This window comes from Pezoporus wallicus, unplaced genomic scaffold (assembly GCF_028554395.1).
Source record: "Pezoporus wallicus isolate ANWC-B61680 ecotype Strahan unplaced genomic scaffold, APGP_CSIRO_Pwel_v1 contig_708, whole genome shotgun sequence".
NCBI lineage: Eukaryota > Metazoa > Chordata > Aves > Psittaciformes > Psittacidae > Pezoporus > Pezoporus wallicus.
Genome location: NW_026642310.1, coordinates 752,440 through 773,915, shown reverse-complemented (window position 1 = coordinate 773,915; position 21,476 = coordinate 752,440). Strand labels below are relative to the sequence as shown.

The 21,476-nt window shown below is 39.7% G+C and overlaps 1 protein-coding gene across 3 annotated transcripts in view; it reads left to right on the top strand.

Annotated features, from left to right (window-relative positions):
- NTRK2 (neurotrophic receptor tyrosine kinase 2) overlaps positions 1 to 21,476 on the top strand; it is a 217,560-nt gene that overhangs the window by 104,762 nt on the left and 91,322 nt on the right. For all 3 annotated transcript variants that reach the window (XM_057428725.1, XM_057428726.1, XM_057428728.1), the window contains one exon: positions 13,277 to 13,465. In XM_057428725.1, coding sequence (XP_057284708.1) covers positions 13,277 to 13,465 — 189 coding nt within the window. The remainder of the gene's footprint in view (positions 1 to 13,276; positions 13,466 to 21,476) is intronic.

Genomic DNA, 21,476 nt, shown 5'->3' with positions numbered 1-21,476 from the left:
AGTAAGAAACGTTGTTACTGTCTTAACAAACCAAATTCTAATGCCTCTGGAAACTGTGTTGTAGAATACCGTTCCAGCCACTCAGAATATCGTGCACAGTCAGGTACCCACCTCAGGATAATGGGCTTCTCTCGTTACTGGTGTGGTCCACCTGCCCCTGGCAGAAGCCTGTGAAGCTGTTACATGTTGGCTGCTTCCTGCCACCTTTTTGGTGAGGTGTCTTTGCGGCACAGAGCCCAGCTGGAACCCTCCCGAAAGGGGTGTGTGCTTAGGCATGCTCCCATTACTGGAATAGCACAGATACTGTAGATAGCTGTTTGCTAAGGATACAGGTTTGCTTCTTTGCTCCTTTTCTGCTTCTTCTTGGGCCTTAAAGAGGAGGAGGGAAGGGAGATACTGCAGGAGGGATTCACTTCTGTTGGCTGCCAGCCCAGCATTAAGCACTCTCCAGCAAGCTGGCTTGTCCGCCTCGCATCTATCCCTCCTCTGCCAGGCCACGTGACTGCGTGAGTGAAAGATAAAAGACCAAATCCTTGCTAATTTTAACTATCCCAGCAGCACCATAATGAAAACCTAGCTCTGTAGCTTTTACATTTCTGGTAGCAAGCAGCAAATTGTGCTGTCTTTAATCCTGTCCCTGGCAAAACTCCCACTGACTGCAGTGGGAGATTTGTCTGAGCATGACCAGAGTTGGAATTTCAGGTTCTGGTCCTATATTAATTTCTCAGCAAGAAAGAGAAACAGATTTTATAGATTTTCAGTTAAACATTAGGAAGACATGAAACTGTCATTCTCTGTAATGTAGTGGTACAAATATGGGCAATTACCTTTTGGCATTGCCTCTTGAGAATAATACATACCTATTACTTTAACCCATTCCTAACATAATTCATGTGCATCCATATATTACAGATTCTGCCTTTCAGTGACACAACTAAGTGCCACAGCAACATGAGACTTCATTTGCCAAAAAGGTTGTCATTATTCTTAATACAAAGACAGCAGTCCTGATTACACTGGTGTTTAAAGGGATTTTGTACCGTTGTCATTTTAATAAATTACTCTCAGTTGATATTAAGATGAAAGGCATTAGACTCTGTATTGCTATTTCACTTTTTCTGTTTATACGGTTTTATGTTTCATGTTTGGTTTCACTCTTTCACCCTGTCCCCAGATTTGTTTTTCTCTACATTTTTGCCAACTAGCCAGTTGGAGCTTAGCATGTTATTTTAGGTAAAAAAAAATAATCTAAAGACTGTGAAAATAAAAACCTTTCCACTTACTGAAATTAATGTATAAATGTGGGGACTCCAAAGAATTAAATACTAAGTGATTATGTTTCTGCACTGAAGTCCAGTTCTTGGTTATTTAGTATTGGTGTGCTTGAAGAGAGGGTGTTCATTTTTCATGCACATAGGAAGTACACGTCTGACTTTTGAAGTCTGGTCCTTTGAGACCTATTTGTATGTGACCATTGTAGACTCCAGTTTTTAATTTAGCCCAGTGCAAGAGGATTGTGGCTGTGTGCAGTTTGGAGCTTTTTGCAGTCTCTGAAGACAAGAAGATTATTTTTGCAAATCAATTCAAAGATACACTAATGAAGGCAGTTCATATGGTCTTCTACTTCAGTTGGTGCTAATGTTATACACGTGTTCGTTACTCTCATACAGAATCATAAACCCATGTCATTCTGTTTTGTAGTATTTGCTTCTAATGGTGGTCAGGAATAAGGCTATTTTATTAGCTTCCTTTAGCAGTTCATTTTTGAGAGTATTTAATGTCTATGCAAATCTGTTCTGATAAATCTGTTGCTAAGAAACAGCTGTGACTGAATTTTTGGTAGAAGAGAAAGTTACACTGAGAATAAATGAGTGTCACCCTATAATACTTAAGTTTAGTAAGTACTAATGGTATTTAGCTCGTACATAGAAATTACATCACTGGAGGCCACATGGACAAATGGGAACTGAATATTACAGGGCAATGAAAAGATAGTTAACAAATCCAGTGAAATGTTAGAAAAATTGAGGATAGGAGACCCAGATGATCAAGAGAGAATCAGTTAAGAAGAGAGAGGCAAAACTGTTCATAAAGGAAGGAGTGGGTAAATAAGCAGAGGAAGCACATCAGAAAAAAGCCAGGGGAGGATTCTTGGTAAAGTATTCAGAAGTCAAAGAAGAAGCAGAAGTAATGTATGGAAATATTATGTGCAGCATCCTGAAAAAAAATAACGTTTTTTATCTAAAGCCCTGCAGACTAGAAACAGTGATACTTTAAATATTTTAGCAAAACCTCATTGTGGGTTTGTGACCATTGTGGGTTCATGACCAGTTCCACAATTAATACATCTATTTTCAAATCGTCTGCAGCAAAACTGCCAGAGCTCAGTTTGTAGTGTGGCCACCTCTGGGATGGCTGAGCTAGCTGGTACAGTGCAAACAGCTTTGAGTGGGGGCATTTTCCTGCTTGCCATGGAGGCAGTTTCAAGGAAAGCTGGCAGGAGAAAGGTGACTGGGAGTTTTCAGCAGTTGAGGCATCATGTGGCAGGGAGGAGGAGCTATCTGTAAATGGCATTAGAGGATCAACATCTGCAGGTAAGACAGTCAATTCATGCAGCTAATCATACAGTTTGTGAGTGATGCTGCAGGGACAGAATTTTGTCATGTTGCCTTTCCATCCATAAGTGACATTTGCTTCACTGCAGTAATTTTTAGATCTGCATTTTGAGTGTGTAAGGCTTCACTGCCTTTGGAATCATGCTTAGGGAAAGAAGGGTGTTATCTGGGGACAATTCTGAATCTTTAATTTGAAGGGATATTCCTCCAAAACTTCTATTCAGCTCCCTCCCATCTCTGATGGTGAACTGATTTTTAAATAATGTCCAAAAGATCTAATTGAGCATAATTCAAAAGTCTATACCTGTAGAAATGGAAAGTGATTAATGAAAGGCAGTTGTTTTTGTTTTCTTTATGTTTTCTCACACAAAACCACCAGCTGCTAGAGCGAGTCTGTTTCTAAGATTATTCCACTTTGAAGAATATGGCAGGTGCTTCACCTGGGTTTCACAAGAATTTCTAGTGACATGTTTGCTGAGCACCAGAAATCTTCCCAGAAGAAAGTTCTAGCCACTCTCTTGCCAACCAAGCAAATGTTGTTGATCTCTATTTGAAGGCTAGGGAATTGTACAGTTGCCAATTGCTTTAGGGATAGGGGCTATAGAGAAAGCCACTGAAATGGCTGCTGGGCCAGAGACACAAAAGGAATCTGTTTGACTGTTGCTAAGTAATGTAATATAAATTGGAATAAAATGTCAGGTGGAAAAGTAAGCTGTCTCTTGCTTTGTGTTCACTGAGGGCCAGTTTTGGATTGTGTCTTCTGTGCTGAAGCCTTCTGCCCTTCCAGCAGCCCTCTTCCAAGACCAGCTACTGCCTTCAGAGCATGTAGAAAGTTTGGGCCATGAGGACCTAAAGCCTGTCCAGCCAAGGAGAGAGTGAATTACTTGACAAGAAAGAGATGATACAGTGTTAGTTCACCATTTTCCCATGCCATCCTTTTCAGGTCTTTGAATTTTGTTTATAAAACCCATTTTCAAGGATAGGGAATGCTTGGAGATGAAAAAAAGTCAGTTCAAGTCAGTACGAGTCCAAGAAAGCATTAGCTGGGCTGCAAGATTAGCTCAGTGAGAGCTCAGTAAACAGGAAAACTAGATTTCTGCAGATGTTGTTTATAATTTGAGCATGATGTTTGGGTTGATTGTGTGTGATCATTCAGTTTTGCTTCTTTGCAGATTGTCACGTTTAAGGTTAGCCAGTGCAGCTGTAAGTGAAAAATGAATTGGAAGCTGTTATGCTGGAATGCTTGTTGAGAACAAATTGAGAGGTATATTTCAGTCTAGGACAGTGTTGACTTCATAACTCATGCAATTTTGGAGGCCTGTAAGGATCTTCTCCTAACAGAAAGTGAGAAATGATAAAAGAATTTGTGTTACAGTGTCACATAGTTAACACTTCCTCTGATGAAAATTGTTCAGAAAAAATTAAAATAAATTGTACATAAAGAATGCAATTACATAATGTGTGTTCTAGTAGAGTAACCCACTGTAGACTGTGGATTGCTACATCACTGGTGTGTTTCTCACCCGACTAAACGTACATTGATTCTGCAGTCTGGAAAAGTAACTGCTAATGCTGGGCATTTATTGAGCTACAAATCTTATAAAGTTCTGAATAGAAAAAAATTAATTATTTGAAGAACCCAAAGCGACCTCCGTAAGACCACTCAAGATGGTAAACCTGTATTAACTACACCTCTATCTTTTCCAGCAGATACTTTCCTGATGTGGCTTCAAAATCTCCAGAAATAGAGATTTCTGAGTCTTGTATGAGAAATTGCAGTGCCTGACGATGTTCTCCTAACATTTTACCTCAGTTTTTCTCGATGCACTTCTGTCATGCAATTTTTCATTGTTATCCATTATAGGCATGAAATAGTGATTGCTCCCTTCCATTGGAAGGCTATCCTTGTGTACCTTCTCAGACCTCTGCTGAGAATTTAAAAAAAAAACAACCCAGTTCATGAGATTTAAACAGGTCTCACGAGTACTTATAGACTTTTCCTTATCATGTTCTCAGCTGATTTGCTTGGATTGAAGAGGTCTGTAGATAATACCTCTTGTGTTCCCAAGAAATAATCAGGGAAGATTTAAAGAAGGGAAATAGTTACTAATGTGTTGCAATATAATACAAATCTAGTATGAAGGAACATTTCTCCACAATCTACTGTATCTGCCATATCATCTAACCATGTCCAGCTAAACAGAATTTGGAAAATTATTGACACTGGCTATTCCAAATAGCTTTGTTGTTCTCTCAGATAAAGACTGACTGCCAAAACAGCATGGGGAAACTTAGTTGCTTCTGTACACATTGCATTAATCTTCTAGACAGCAGAGGACATCATTCCCAGCACTAGGAATGGGAACGCTAACATTTAGCTTATCCTGAGAACTGTGCAGAGAAGTGATTGTTAATTAATTAGTTTTTTAATTAAATTAAAGGCAACAAAGATTTAATTTGGGTGAATTTTTCTTTTTTACTTGATGCCAACAAGCGTATGCCAGCTGATCTTTTTTCCTTACTCTGGTGATTTTTCACTGTAGCATTTTTGAAGAACTGTAATTTTCCCCATTTTTCTGAGATATCCAAACCTGCAGGTGGCTATAATGAATGACCTTGGTGATCCATATAAAAAAGATTAATCATTTCTTCTTTCTTTCTTTCACATGTTCTGCTGCCTTGTATCCTTACTTCTCTGACTCACATATTTGTATTGACTAATATACTACATCACTGCTAGATTTTTGTCTTAGGTCTGTGTTTCATTTGACTACCAATAATGAGAGGCCATAAATTCCTCATTCTTTATGGTAGGGCACAGCATGTGAGCTGCAGATACTGCAAACATGTCCATGAAGTAGTGGCAGCTGTATAGCTACCATTTATCGTATAGCTGAAGGGGGGCTGTAAGTCCTGAAGGGCATCATGATTCGACAGTCAGGGCTGGTAGGCCTTTGCATGGTCATGATCACCTGCAATGCTGGGCAGATAAAGGAGCTTTGAAGAACTCCTTCTGTTGCCTCCAAATGGGGAATAATAGTAGCACATATCTCACAGAGGATGAACTGTGAGGATTTATTGGTAACCATGCTTAAGAATTTGAAGATGCATACCAGATTGCAATTCTGAGATCTGTTACACAAATGACCCCCATTCTGGCTGAAAGGAGAAAGAAATTGACAGCCTTTGTACCACAGGCTGAGGCTTTGGTGATGGCATCCCTGGAGAGAGGTAGCCCTGGAGTGAGGCAGGGGCAGAGGGGAGTCATGTGCCCTCTGGTCTGTCAGACAGTACTAGCAAATCCAGTACGTATTAGAGACTTCATCCTTTTTCCTACAGGCTTTTGCAGTGCTGCAAAGGAGACTTCTTGGGTCAACTGTTCCGCCAGTCTGTCCCAGCCCTAGGCACTTGTGTCTTATTCCCTGTGACCTGCAGGTTGCAGGGCTTTTGGGGAGTGACATGTGTTATGAAGGGGTCCCTTAAGTTATCCTAGGGAGTCCTCCCTGTTTGGAAAACCTCCCTTGCAGAAAATGTGACCTCTGGAATGCTGTAGGCTTGTATGCAAAGGGATGTGTGAATGTGTGCATACAGGGTAGTGTAGATGAGGTTGTGGAGGAAAGGCAGCTGAAAGGAACTGACTGGGATTCTTCCACAATCATGCTCCAGAATAAAACTGAAACAAACAAATATGCAGCTGTGACTCTTAGATTCAAAGCCAGGCTTGATGAAATACCTGAGTGGCTAAAATCTGTGCTCAGTCATTGCAATGGAAATTACCCAGGTTGTGTGTTTGTTGCTCTCCAGAGGAATTAGGTATTTGAAATAAATTTTCCCTGGAAAAGGAACATGCATTTCAGGGGAAAGGCATTTTGACACCTAGCAACACTGAAAAGTTGGTCCTGTAAAGCTCAATAACATACATATTATTTCATTAGACTCAAGGGTATGCATTACTTAAATTATTCTATGTAGGAAAGAAAATAATCCGCCACTGTAAATTACTTGTTCTATATGAAAGTGATACAGTGATAACAACACAATTTAGTGTTCTTGTGAAGCTGCAACGAATGAGGAAAGACAAAACATTGGGTTTTCACATCAAAACAAAAGCAGACTGCCTTGGATTCTTGGATCCAAACATTATGTCAAAGTTATGTGGTTTTGTCATGATTTTCAAACAAATGTCTCCACTTTGTTTTGCAGTGGTTGTAAATTAACAGACTTCTAAGGGCTGCTCCTTGAGTTTAAACCTTTATTTTCAGCCACTCACTGCGGCAAGAGACCACCAAGGAGTCCCCTTCCTTCTGTTGTTGAGAGATTGTTAGAAGTGAATGCTGACAGGGAACAGAGGCATTTATCTGCTGGGTGCAGGGAAGTTCTCCAGTTCTCTGCTCTTCTTCCTCTGACTTCCTGGGAGCATGCTCTTGGATGGGAACTGAGCCTCTTGGGCAGCGTCAGAAAGTTTTTCTTATCCCATATACCAAGAAGCAGCAGAGTACAAGCTTAAACAAGCACTGGTGGGTGCAAATCAGTTAAACAGATTAATGATACCTGTCAAAAGATGTGGAATTATTTATCCTCTAAACACCCAAGCCTGGCAAGTCTTAGTTTTCTGAGTCAGACTTAATGTCTACAGTGTGTTTTTTGGCTCAGTATGCTGCACTGGTATAGAAGGACATGCACTGTTTGAGCTGTGTGCTTCAGCAGGATGGACTTTGGTATCATGTTTCTTGGGGTGCTCTTATTCTTGTGTTTTCTGCACCACAAACAAAGGAGGATTAACCCCATAAGAAATCATTTCACAGATGAGCATGACAGTGACTGTTGAGATGATTTCACTGACACTAATGGCTGTTTCCTCGGGAAATGCAGGGATGGGGATATGAGAGAAGAAGGGCCAGTGGGCAGGTGGAGAGACAAGAAATGCTATTGCTCTGCACAACTGAACCTGTGGGAAAGCATAGGAGCACCTTGCCTTGAACTTTCTCTCATTAATAGTATCAGCAGCTGCAGAGCGAAGACCGTCATTTTAATAAGCCCACTCTAGGTCTGCAGAATAATCTGACTTTAGTTTGAATAGCTCCACCAAGCAGGGTGAAATGCAACTCGTTTCTCTTTGGGAAGCTTATTCAGCCAGCTTTGAATTTTTTTCCTCGTGTTCTATTTATGTCTTATAATTCAATTCCCTGTATTCAGCATGCAGCATTTTAAGAGACCAATAATGTAAAATAATGTTTCCATAATTGCATTACTTTCTATTATGCTGGGCTCTCTTATCCAGTCTAATAGAATTGCATAAACATGGTTTGATATCACAGTTGCATACATTTGTTGAACTTAAGAGCACAAAGGAATATTCAAAATTAAAGCTTATAGAACCTTAATTAGAAAAAATGTATCAAGCCGTGATTAATGAGTTGTCTTCTAGAGGGAGTGAAAGATAAGACAGCGATTCAGGAGTTAGGCTAAAAAGATGTCTGTTCCCTTAAGAAAGCTGCATCTTAGCTCAATAACAGGAAAAATTGAATATCTGCTCTTGCTGAAGCATAAAACTTACCTTTTAGTTATGCAGAAAAAAAAAGAATCTACAGCAAATATGGGAGTCTCATGGGAAAAGAAATCTTCTGTAATTACTTTTCTAGAACAAGTTATTTAACTAGTGAAAAAGTATACCCCTCCCAAGAGGAAAAAGAGACAAGATTTAGTGTGGTCTTGAAATTCAGCAGAGGTGGTGCTGACTGTGAGACATGTCCTGCTTTTGACTTGCTGTGCTATTACTATGTCCCGGCACAGACTGCTCCCTGTTCCAAGAGGGAGTAAGAAAAGCCAGCGCTAGTGAAAGGTCAGTTGAGAAATCTTGCTAGCAGTCAACATAATTTTTCATGGAAGGAGCAATAATTGTTAAAACATCACAGCACAAAATCATCTCTATAAACAATCCCTTTTAGCTGAGCTGTCTCACAAGACTTGACTAAGCAGATGCATTGTTGTACCTACACATCTCCAACACAAACCTTAAATCAGCTGTTTTTTTAATTATTACTTCTGTTGTTTCCCACTGGGCTTGAGATATTAGTAGTGACTTCAGGAGTAACTGGAGTGATGTGTGACAAATGGAAGTGTGTTGCAAGGAGGACGCGGGATATTGTAGCCTCCAGAAGATCTTAGTAGAGCTTGGAGAGCAAACATGCAGAGTAGATTGCTTATATCTTTTACACTGTAGGTGGAGGGAGAAGTTGATGGGCACAGTGCTTGTCTGCCACCGTCTAAACTGAAGTCCAAATATGGGCTTGCAAGGCCAAGCCAGGTTCAAACAAAAGCAATATGTTCTTTCTGATTCTGGATTTGAGAGCCTCTCTGTACTTTTTGCCTGAGCCTGCTTATCTGAGTCATGCCAGTATTCATTTTGGACTTTTTCTATACTTTGGTATACAGGGAGGTTATGTGGATTATTCCAGTGGCAGCTGATAGGTGTGTTGCCACAGCCAGCTACCTACATATTAGCAGAAATCTGAAATTATGTGTGCCTGTTAAAACTGCAATAACTGCAATGGCAATACAAGCAGCAGGAAAGTCTGTGTTTCATAACCATGAAACTTCTTCTCCTGGCCAGAAATAGCTGCACACCTTAAAACCAGTTAGTTTTATTAAATTTTACTTCTAAACCGAAGGAAACTCACCTTTATTGAAACCACTGAGGTAAAGGACAGTGCAGGCCTGCAATGTTGAAGAGGTAGCACAGAAGTGAGTTATGTTTCAGGGAGGGGTGCTGGCACTAGTGAAGGCAAACCATGCGCCACCCTCAGCAGTTTTTGATTGTCTCCAGTTTTCTGTGGGACGTGCAGTAAGGGAAGTTTGCTGTTCTGGGTGTCACATACCACAAGCTGAAGATAATTCACAACCTAGGTGTGGGAGGTATTTTGGCTTTATTGTACCTTGTCAGTTTCAAATATAATTTGTTTTCTTACATGTCACCACTTTTTCAGAGAGCTGCTGGGTTTTATACACAGAAGGAATTTTTCTTGGGCCTATGTGGTGCAGAATGACATCACCTAGGTGGTGGTGGGACAGGCTTTTAGCTCAAAATCAGACAGGAGAAATTTAGCCCCGCAGTGTACAGCTCTCCTGTTTTTTTCTCCAGGGCTTCCATTTCTCATGTGGCTCTGAATTCTATATTTCTAAGATAAGAAAGACAGTCTAAAAATGAAATCAAGTGGAGATGTTGGGTAGCACATTTGAAGGTGGAAAAGATCTCCGGAGTTTTCTGAAAAGATCAACCTGACTGTGAGTCAGATATTGGCAATAGCTAATGGCTGTTGACAACCCATGATTTTCACTTCCACAAAAGATGCTTTGTCTAAAATTTTCAGATTTAAGGCGTGAAACGAACAGCAGATTTTATAAAAAACAGACTAAGTGATAAGTGACTGAGGGTAATTATCATACTCATTCTGCCTTTGACAAGTAATTCAGTGACCCCATTTCATGTGGATGAAACCCTATTTTAAGGTGCTTTAAGAAATTACCCTTCATCTTGACCTCAGCACATATGCAGAAAAGGAGAGCTCTAGCTTCTTGTCAGACCAGGTGATGGCCTCATCTTGCATCCTGAAAGATGGTTTTGCATTACTAGAAAATCAGTCATAGCCAGCCACAGTGCTGGCCTGTAACTGTAATGTGGCTTAGTGCATTAAAAAAATTTGAAGTAACTTTATGTTAAGTGAACAGTCTGGCAAATAAGCAAGTCGGGAAACAGTTTATGTACCAGTTTGCTTAGGTTGACAAAAAGATCCCAGCAAAAGGGAAGTTTGAAAGGTTGTGAGCTCAACACAAAAATTTCCATCTGTTGAGTTCTCATTGTCTTAATTAGAGAAGAAATATACAGGAAATAGGATTTTTGAACCCAAACAACTACTACTAAAGACGATTGCATGGGCTGATTACTTGTTAGTAAGTGAGAGGGACCACTAAGTGACACAGCACAAGGTTTCGAGAGTTGAATTTGTCCTAAACTGTTTCATACTGATAGGAATTGCTTTGGAAATCACATCATTTTCCAGGCTTTCCTCACCTACATCAGGGAGCTGAATATGCTTTTAGCCTGCTTCATACCACATGGAAGACTAGTTTTTACAAGTTAGCCTAACTGACTAAATAGATTTACAGAACAATTGTCTACTTTTCACCTACAGCACTTTGTGCTTTATACTGATTGAAAAATTAGTCCACTATGCAAAATTGGGTCTTGGAGTAGTGCGGAAATGATTTGATGAACAGAATGAGTTTCTATTCATTATCCCACTTTAACACCTTGAAATGGTAATGGTCACTTTACCCTGCCATCACTGCATGTGTGGTGGAAGCAAACAATGACAAAAAATTTTCCTTCTTTGCAGCAGAGAACAGCAGGGCTGAAAAGGACATTCCTCTGTTAAATTACAGAGCCATTTGCTCTAAGGTGGGGGATTTAACCCTCATACTAAACTTTTATTATTATAAAAGGACTTTATTTTTGCAAGAAAATGTCTATTTGCCAGCCTGCTTTTTGTATCCATTAGCTTGACCATCAGAAAGTTTAGAGGCATAAAAATGTCTGTCAAAATAGGATGGAGTTTTAAATGGGTTTTCACTCTGATCTTCTGAACACAATTCTCATGCACCTGAAAAATGTGTTGTCACTTCATGTAGTATCTTGTGTGCCGTCTGAGGGACCCTTTCTCACAATTTATTAGGCTCTGCACTTCATTAGAGAAATCACCACCAACAACTCTTAATCCTGGCAGCTTTCCTAGTAGAATCAGTCGTTCAAGGACCTGGGTGATCAGTAATGGCAAAACCAGACTTGATATTAACATTTCACTTTATAAATTGCAGAGATCTAGGCTTCACTTATATTTGTCAACAGTGAGTTTCTAGTGAAGTGCAAGGTATTTGAAAAATTACCTCTAATGTTTCAGGCCATGGAGGGAAGTACTTTTCAAATTATGAGAACATTTCCCTCATGCACCATTAAACCAACTGGGGAGAAAGGAAAGCTGTGGGCATACACTTGAGTCTCTAAGGTTGAATAGCCACATGCCAAATTATTTAAGTTTTATTCCTGTTAGCCATGCCATGCGATGATAAAGTGTTTTTCTTAATGATACAGTGAGCCACAAAAGAGTAAGAGTTTCTTTTCTTTAAAGCTGCCCTTTCTCGGCTGCTGTGTCTGGGACTGTCCTAGTACTCATCTTCCTCCTTAACTCTGTGTGCGCTGTGGTGGATCCTGCCTATCTTCTTGCAGGTCCTCAATGCTGTGTGTACAGGACCTACTGATGTTCTCCATTCTTGTTCTCTCTCCCCTTCACACCCCCCATCTTGCCACAGACACAAATGCTATGTGGGGAGTTGCTCAGCTCTGTCTTGCCTCTGCACTGTTCCTTTTGTCCAACCTAAAACTCAGCATGAGGGGCTCCAACATTTTGCAATGGGGTGACTGCTGACCCAGAGTAAACACAGCTTTTAGTCATCCCTTCTTTGAGGGGCAGCTGTCACTGCTGCCCACAGGGTAAACACAGGTGCCATCTAAGGATACCATTCCAGAATAGGCACTTCCAGAGGGTGAATTTTGTCATCTGTTTCCAGCATTGTCTTTGGTTGTTACAGTTAGAAGATGAATGCTACCCCAAAACCCCTGGTTAACATGAATGGCAAACAAAGTGAAATGTGACGTGTGTGAGCTCTGCTGGCTCTTCAGTGGGGAGATTAGGCAAAGTGTTGTTGCTGCTAAATGGTGATTCTGGTTTTCTTTGAATACTGGATGTAAACTGTAAGATGTAATGTGGAATTTAAATGGCAGGGTTAGTTGGCAAGAGTGCAGTTGTCATTTGGGCTGATCTTGTTGTCAGATCAAAGGCCCCTGCAACTCACAGAAATGGGACACTGCTAAACAAGACTTTTTTTTAGGAGGTTTTATCTCTGTGGCACTTTCATTAAAAATATAAAGTGCAGAGTGAAAACAAAACTAACACTGAGTTACTGATAAAAATAGACCTTTTTCTGGAAGGTGAATAGGCTGAGGTATGGATGGGGTGGGATATGTCTTTCCCACTACTCTTCTCAGCATCAGCTCTACAGCTTATGTTCAAATTGTCCCTTGGATTTTGACTGTGTTGACTTTCAGAAATCCAGCTTCCTGCATCAGGATGAGCCTATCTCCCGTGTGTCTTGTCTTGTTATAAGGCCACCTCAAAGGGAGGGCAGGCATTCCCTGGATTTCTGGCAATTATTGCTTTGTGATCCAAGCAGGGTATATGGTAAAAAGTTAATGTGTGTATTTCAAAGCTTATTTCTGAGAATGACAGAAAGATTTCAGCAAATTTGGTGGTCATTCCCAGTAACACAATACAGATCCTGATGTATTTAGCCTCAGTGATCTACCAGTCCAAAAATTTGCTTCACATTCCAATGCTTAATAGAAAAATCCCATGGTTCTCTATCTGCAAGCAGACATAAAATTCCTGAGGTAAGGTCAACAAGGCACACAAAGATTGCTGTTGACTATGGGAATGGAGGACAAACCGGTCCAAGAAAACCTCCCAAAAAAAAAACAAAACAAGAAATTATCTGAGGGAAAGGAACCATGTGCCAAGTTACAGGAAAATCTTTGTTTCTAACTCTAGGTCCTTCTTCAGTTATCAGCAATGATGATGATTCAGCCAGTCCCCTCCACCACATCTCAAATGGCAGTAACACTCCTTCTTCTTCTGAGGGGGGTCCTGACGCAGTCATCATTGGGATGACGAAGATTCCTGTCATTGAAAATCCTCAGTATTTTGGAATTACCAACAATCAGCTCAAGACAGACACCTGTAAGTACAAGAAACTGTATGTGTTTCAGTCATTTTACCTGTGTAAGTGCTGGGGCTTCTTAACAGAGCAAACAGAACAAAATTCTCTAAATTCCTGGAGTGGAAGGGTGGGGTTAAAATGCATGCCTTTTGTTAAAGGTACATTGTATGAACCGCTTTACATCTCTCAAATCCAAATTCAGCCCTTGTCAATGAAGTCAATAAACTCAGCAGTGTTACACTCAAAGCCCAGTCCATATTCCATCAAAGTCACTAGTGGCCTTTCCATTGATTTCAGTGGTCTTTGGACAGTCTTGTGCACTGAATATGTTTTTGGAAGAAAACAAATCCTGGGTCAGAAGCAGAAGTCAGTATTATTAAATATGTGCTGCTTTTAAATTGATCTTATTGGCAATGAACATAACCTAACTTTGAAATGTGAGTATTTGTAAAGTTATAAGAATTATAAAGTTTAAAACTTCAATTCTTTTAATTTCATTGTACAATTCAACCTCTACAGCTGGAAAACATGTTGAATATTTAAAAGTGAAGCAGAAGGTTGCATGATGGACAATATATGTCACATGCAAATTCTTTCATGCTCAGTTAGAAGTTCATAGTGAATGGTGAAAAAATACTGAGTTAATCATAATTAACCATGAATAATTAAAAAAGAGTATCCCTAACTTCAGATGCTACTTTTCAAACCTAGCGACAGTTTTAGAGCTGCACATATGAAATGTTGATTTTGGAACCAGTGTTTAGCATTGGAATAGATAACTGAAAAAATACCTGAAGAATATTGTAATTAATAGTAAATTCATTCTTTACTATTTTTCATCAGGACATGAAGGTCTTTACTTGTTTCAGAGAAGGTTGTTCCTATCTCTTTTTCCTTATTTTATTTGTGTGCGAATGTATAAACGTTTCTGAATCATCACTGGAAGTCTGAACTAATTCTCTGGGAAGTCACTCTAGAGATTCCCAGTATAACTGGTGAGCATTGGGCTTGCAGCTAAGGGATACTACATCCCATCTGTATCCTATCCTGAATGATACTGATTGAAATTGTACTGTAGGGGCTTACTGACAGGGTTTGAAGCCATTGCCTCCCAACTTTGCAAATAGCTTAAATGCCATAATAGGAATATTTCTTGATCTGTGCATGAGGTTATGTATGCATATGTGTATGCATGACTTCCAGTTTTGCAAAGACTGATGCTGAACTATATACATATCTTGTGAATATTAATGCTGATCTACATCTTGATTGTTGCATGAAACACAATCCACAGGAGTTCCTGCAACTTAGTAACTCAACAGAAAGTCTTTTCCTGCCTTTTTATTGTACATCCCTGATGTAGCCCTTTTTTTTGTGGCACTATTCTGGGATTAGAAATGCTTCATCATCTCTTCTACCAAAGGGTATTTGAACAATCTGGCCTAGCATACACAGTAGTACGCGTAAAGTAATAACTGAATTGTTGATACTTGACCAACACAGGGAAAATGTTGTACAGATACATTCTAAATAGAACATTAATTCCTGGGAAGAATAGAAGCCACTAGGGAATCAGAAATGGGCAACATGCCCACTAGAGCTCTCTAATGTTCTATAGAAGGCCATGCTTTTAAATATGAGGCTACTGTACCTCCATTCCCAGCTGCATTAGACAACATAATAATTGTTTAAATAAACATCAGTGCAGAGAATGCAACTTTCATCATTAATGTTGAAACAATATACACACTGTTCTGGGAAAAACCCAAACTACCAAAACACAGAATTCTCTCACATTTTGTAAGCTGCACATCAAGTACAGACGTATTAAATCACGCCTGACTAGTGCTAAGTAGGTCCTGATCCTAAAAATACGTAAGTCTGTGTTTGGTTTTTTGTGCTGCAATGAAACCCACATGTTGTCAGGGAAATTAATCACAGTACATGAAGTTCAGTTTGGGCATAAATGTTTGCAGGATATGGCTCAGTGCTTTGCTATGGTGCTCTGGGGAGGGTTGTGGGGCTGATCCTCTGCATTTTGCCACATTGCCATGGTGGTCCCAATCTGTGCGTTTTTGTTGCCTTAGGAAAGAGAATCAGGTAAACTATGTTAGTGTATAAATCAAGACAGATTTCTCCTACCACATTGAGCATCTGTCCAATAAAAAACATAATTAAAATTGTCTCAGACAAAAGTGGGTCTTCCCAGAAATTTCGCATACGCTCTCTTTCTGTTTTTCTCATTCGCTTATTATTACAGAGTTGCACTTCTCCTTTCTTAAGCTGCCAGCCTCCTCCTGCTGTGTATATCTGGTATTTATAAACCTCTAAGTTAAGTAGCTTTCATACCTTTTTCCTGTTTACAATAATGCTAGCTCCAAATGTCATCTGTTTTCTCATACCCAGCAAGATAATTAACATTTATTTTTATTTCCTATCTGGTATAAGTTCCATTGTCTGCTAGTATTAAACATGGCAATCACTGATAGTCATGCTGGAAAAATTTCTTACATATTTAGCCTATATTGGTCTATAGAAGGAGGTGAGACTTTGAACTAGGTGAAACTGCATGCAGATTGTATTGCAGTTTTCACAGAAGTTGAAGGAGTATGTCTGCTGTCAGTTGCAAGCAGAGTTTCTTTTTTGTTACTAATTTAAGCCATATTTTGATGTGCCTACAGATAACCATTTCTGAATACAGTGTATCAAGCTCCATTGTGAAGTCTTAGAAGTATATGTGTTTAAAAGAAAATTAAAAAGTTGATTGTGATCAATTTAGTTGGAAATTCCATCAGTGTATCAGTAAACTGATATTCTCACTATTGCGTAACTAAATCCTGAAGAGTGATGGCTTCTAAAGAGTCTCAGGCTAAAAGTTATAGAACTCTCCTCCTCTTGAGAGACAGCTTTCAAGGTGGGAAAAGCAAACTGATGAAGACTTGAGGGTTCAGATTCTAGTCATTGCTCTGAAGGAGTGAATTTCTGTCCCAGGTTCCAGCAAAAACATTCTGTATCTCTAATTGAGGTAATGGTAGAAAATTACTGTTCATCTTCCAACTGGGATTGGCTGATATTTCCCACTCCAGCTGCTCATCATCTTAACTATCTGTTTTCCTCGCCAGCAAACCCACTGATGCTTCTTCAGTCCTTCGGCAGCAGTTGATGTTTGTCTGATACCCTATCCCAGCACTCCTGGCTTTTACTTTCCCTACCATGTACCTTTGGTTGTTGCTGGCTGGTAGGTTCATCTGCCATTTTAGTACCTTGAATGTTTCCACCTAGAAAATTTACAGTCTGTGGTGCACAGACATGTTTCAGACATGTACCTGACTTCTTGGTTCCTTTTAGTGTGAAATCAAAAAGCATTTTCTTTTTGACATTACTTGTCTAACAGTGACAACTTCGATTTCAGATGTGTGAGAAAGAGACTTCAGGATGGACATGGTGAAACATTCTTTGCACTTAAGTCATTATAAACCCTGTTGTGTTTGAGCATTGGCCTGCAAACCTTATGCCTGGGAGTTACCAGCACTGTTCAGTTGTTGCTGTTTAAAATTGGGGCATAACTTTGTAGTGAAGTAACATTGCCAGATGCTGAAAACTTGCATGGATGTTGAACTTTGCAAAGATTTTTATCCCCTGAAATCAACTGGATGATGTAGTATCTTGAGGGCATAGATGCTAACTATTGCTAGATGGTTAGCTTCACTAATCTGTGAGCTGTCACAGCACCTAAGCTATATGGTATTTTCATTAATACAATGGTATTTCAACTATATTTCCACACAGAAATTGTAGTTGATAAAGTTGCCAACTGAGCCAACCAGACCTGTTCAAACAGGATGGAAAAAACAAACCCATTTTCCTCATGAATGGCTATGGACTTTGTTCATCACTTAGTCTGCAGCCTATTACTTGGAATGTATCGTCTGCCCATTACTATTACGTTTCTATGGTTAATGATGGAAATGCAGTCAGTAAATAAGATTGCTTCATTGTTGGTAATGTGAAAAGCAAAATCTGGGGGGAGGGCATGCATAAAACATTAGTGGATGTACTCAGGTTGAGATTCTCAGGGCAGAACCTGGATGAGAAACTGCTTGCAGGTGGTTTTGGGATTTTGAGAATAAATTGTTCTCTGAATCTCACCTCCGCAACCCCCACCCCAGCACCACAAAGTCACTGTGATTGTCTGGGTGGAGCTGAAAGGAATGCTGGAGTTTTGCTCTTTCCTGTAGAGGTTTGCAAGCTCCAGCTTTCAGGTCACCCAGGGCAGATAAACAGCAACATCACTGACATCAGTTTGCAATTTCCAGGTAATTCATACTTGCAACTCACTCAATTTGATCCCTAAAAGTATTATCAATGATGAAAAACAGCATTCTGGGCAGGCTTGTTGATTAGTCAGTGGGTTGTTTAGTGGTGTGACGTTTTCGGTGGCTGGCCATGCATACAGCCATTGCATTATGGATTGCATTACAGGATTGTGGCTTTCAGATGGGAAATTAGGGTATTTTCATGAAATAGTCTTCATATTTGATCTATATTTCTGCAGTTTGGGAGTGCGAATATGCAGTTTAGATAATAATCATTGTGCTGGCAGTTGGCCTCTGTTAGGGAAGTCTGCAGCAGTTTACGAGTTAGAAATAATGTTTATAAATAATTTTGATTTATTTTGCTGATCTGTAAAAATGATCAGTAAAAAAATTTGCAGTTCCAGAGTAAAATTGCTAACCGCAGATGTGATGCTGATTTTGAAGGCAGAAGATTTGAGATCCCTCTTCTATCCCATTTTGAACACTAATCTTTTTGATGTATGATTATGAATTTTCATTTACATTTTAGGGATTGTTACACAATTTAGTTAAGGTTGATCTCAGACTTTTTCTGTCTTTCTTTGTTCTTTAAGTATAGATTTCTTTTAAATATATACATAGCTAGACTTCAGTTGTCCCCATTAGGTGGGAATGCTGCAGAAAGGATCTGCTTCAGCTCGTCACTGTCTTGAATGACTTTTAAGGGAGAAAAGGAATAAGACAGTTATTTTTATCATTTTATCGCAACTCCCACAGTACTGGACTTTTCTCTTTAAAGCCATGGGTCTTGGGAATCTGGTGATGATGTCAGATTTCATTTTAGAATGAGAAGAATGTGAAGAAAAGCTTGAGAATGTGAACCAGACCCCAGAAGGCTGAGGAAATGGGAAAAAAAAATCTGGATTTGTTTTTCATGTTTATTACGTTGTGATTCTTTTTAAACTCAGTTTCCTGATTTTGGAGCTTTAAGCATGGCAGCAGCAGATAGGGCATAGAGCTGGCCCTGCTTTGCCAGACTGGGGAGAAAGCCCTGGCAAGGCCACCACAGAGAGCAGAAGGGAGTAGCCAGATACCAGAACCCACCAAGTTGAATTTTTTTCTCCCTGGTTGTTGGAAAGGTGCAGCTACTTGTACTTCAATATGCAGTTGTTTCTGTGGCTCTGACTACTCATACCCTGCAAAGCCGTCTGGTTTTGCTTTATTTTGGAGTAGGCTGACAGCCTTCTCCCCAGCCCTTGAATCACTAGCAACATGTAATTTAATAAGAAAAAAGGAAGTAGTTGTCTATACTTCTAGGGTAGGTTCAACAGAAGGAGGAGATGTGGTGACCCGCTTTCTGCTTCTTGGGCATCCTTACCCCAGGAGTCCCACAGGCGAGCCTGGCCCCAGTGCACATTTCCTTGGTGGGTACATGGGCTTTCACTGCACAGCAGGGATATGAGAACCTGGTGATACAAAAGCTGCATGCAAAAAGGAAAATTCATGGAGAGAGCTTCTTCACTGTAGGGATCTGCCAGGCCTCTGACCTGGAGCAGCAGATTTGTTCCACATGCTCCTTATCCTGCATGCATGGTGTCCTGTAGATAATAGCAATGCACAAGGAGCAGACTGCCTGCCCCAGACAACCTCATTGCATAGCATAGCTTCATTTAGGTTGGAAAGGACCCTTAAGATCATTGAGCCCAACCACTGCAGCTGTGCACAGGAATCAGGCAGGCATGGCAATGGGGTGACATGGAGGGAGTGTGAGCATACAGGGAGGGAAATAGGGGAAATATCTCCATTTGACTTCATTTCCCATGTAACAAATTATAGCATGTTGCTGGTTGTACCTGTCACCCTACAGTTTTCTACAGTTTTGAAGAAAAGGGGTAATTTTTAGCACACATTAAGGGTTAAAAAGTATACTGAGCTGGTCCCTGAATACAGTAGAAAGGTCACACAAGGGAAACACTCTGTCAGCATTTCCATCCCTTTTGAAAGGCTTTTATATCTGAGTGACCACAGAAGAAAGGCTGCTGCAGTGGTTTCTCAACCAACTAAGCCCTAAACCTGGAGATATTCCATCAATCCCCGAAGTTGACAGAGCTAATAATTTGTAAGCAGCTAATTTTCCTATAAAATACACATGGCCTCAACAGCCAGAATGCAGAGCAGAAAAATTGTTCAATCTTAGTGAAATCCAGGCTGAGAGGGAAAACCTGATTCTCCAAACTGAACTGCCAGTCTTGATGTTCATTGGTAGCCAGTATGCAGAGATTGGGAGGCTTAACAGGGCACTCACTTCAGGACCTTCAGATACTGAAAACCAAAAATCTTTAGGTGCTGAAAGCCAAATATGAAGGAGGTTGAGATTACAGTAAGGATATACATACTATATTTACTGGTTGTCCTGATCCCATGATGTGCTTTACTGTGGAGACATTTTATTGGCTAGGGGTAAATGTATGAAAGAGAGATTGCCTGAATAAAGGTAAAAAGATATATGAAGGTATATTTTATCATCTAAATATTTCTGTAGCTTGATTGCATGCTTTAATCCCTTATTGCTGTCACCATTAAAAATCTGTGTGCATAATTGTTTATTATCTTATGTGTCAGAAACATAAGCCTCATACATTGGTAGTCTATTTCATCTTGCATTTGAGTTTCGTTAACAAGCTGATGTCTCTCCCAGACCATAAGACTTTGAGTCTCAGATATTTTTGTCAATATGTGGTTACATATTTCCTTTGCCGGCAAATAAAATGTAATAGGGAAAAAGTTCATAAGAAATTAGATTTTTTTAAATCCTGCTCCTCATTCTGAGACTCAGGAGACCTGCTGTTTTGTTTTGTTTTCCAACCAGATGGAAGAAATTCTCCCAAAGGTAGAAGCCTTCATCTTGAAAAGTCTGTGTTTCTACCTCAAAAATTAAGAGTTGGAAAGAAAGCAATATTTTCATATTTAGTGTAGAGGTGAACTTACTTATAAGATCACTTTTTGCCCCAGAAGTTACTTGTTTTACAGTCTCAATCTGTCCATGAAGCCCATTTACATCTAATAAAAAAAGGCAAGAAATCATGCTTCCAGCAAAACACTTGCATTTCATCATACAGAATGTTGTTCTGTGACCTGAATTATTTGGTATATTACTTGCTCTGAGCATCTAAATGCTGGAAATGCAACTGCAAGAAAGAGCAGCTTGGGCTCTGACCTTTAAGTTAGGAATAGCGTGAGTGTTTTATCACCTGGAAATACAACACGTGAAACATGCTTCTGGCTGAATAGTGGATGTTACAGGAGACCTGAAGAACAAAGATCCAAAGTATGCATTTCTACTATAGAGACAGAGTTACAAGGCAGAACAGCATGAAACATACACTCTCAGGGAAGAGTTTGGTGTCAAAATTCAGTTAGTGTTCTCTTATGTAAATTGGTCAGGAATGCACTGTCAACATCAAGCCCAAACACAGGCTTCATTTGAAGAACACACTTAAGGGCTTATGAAAAATTAAATTAAATTAAATATATGCACAAACATTCTCTGCAATTAGGAAATTAGTAAGGTAAAAAAACAAACGTGCTTTTTTAGTATGTGTGACCTCAGTGGAATCACTACATTCAGTTTGTCACTTGACAATACATCTGTATCAGAAATACATAACACTATTTCGGCACTGAAATATGTAGCTATATCAGTAATACATAAATGACAAATAGTGCCATTTATGTT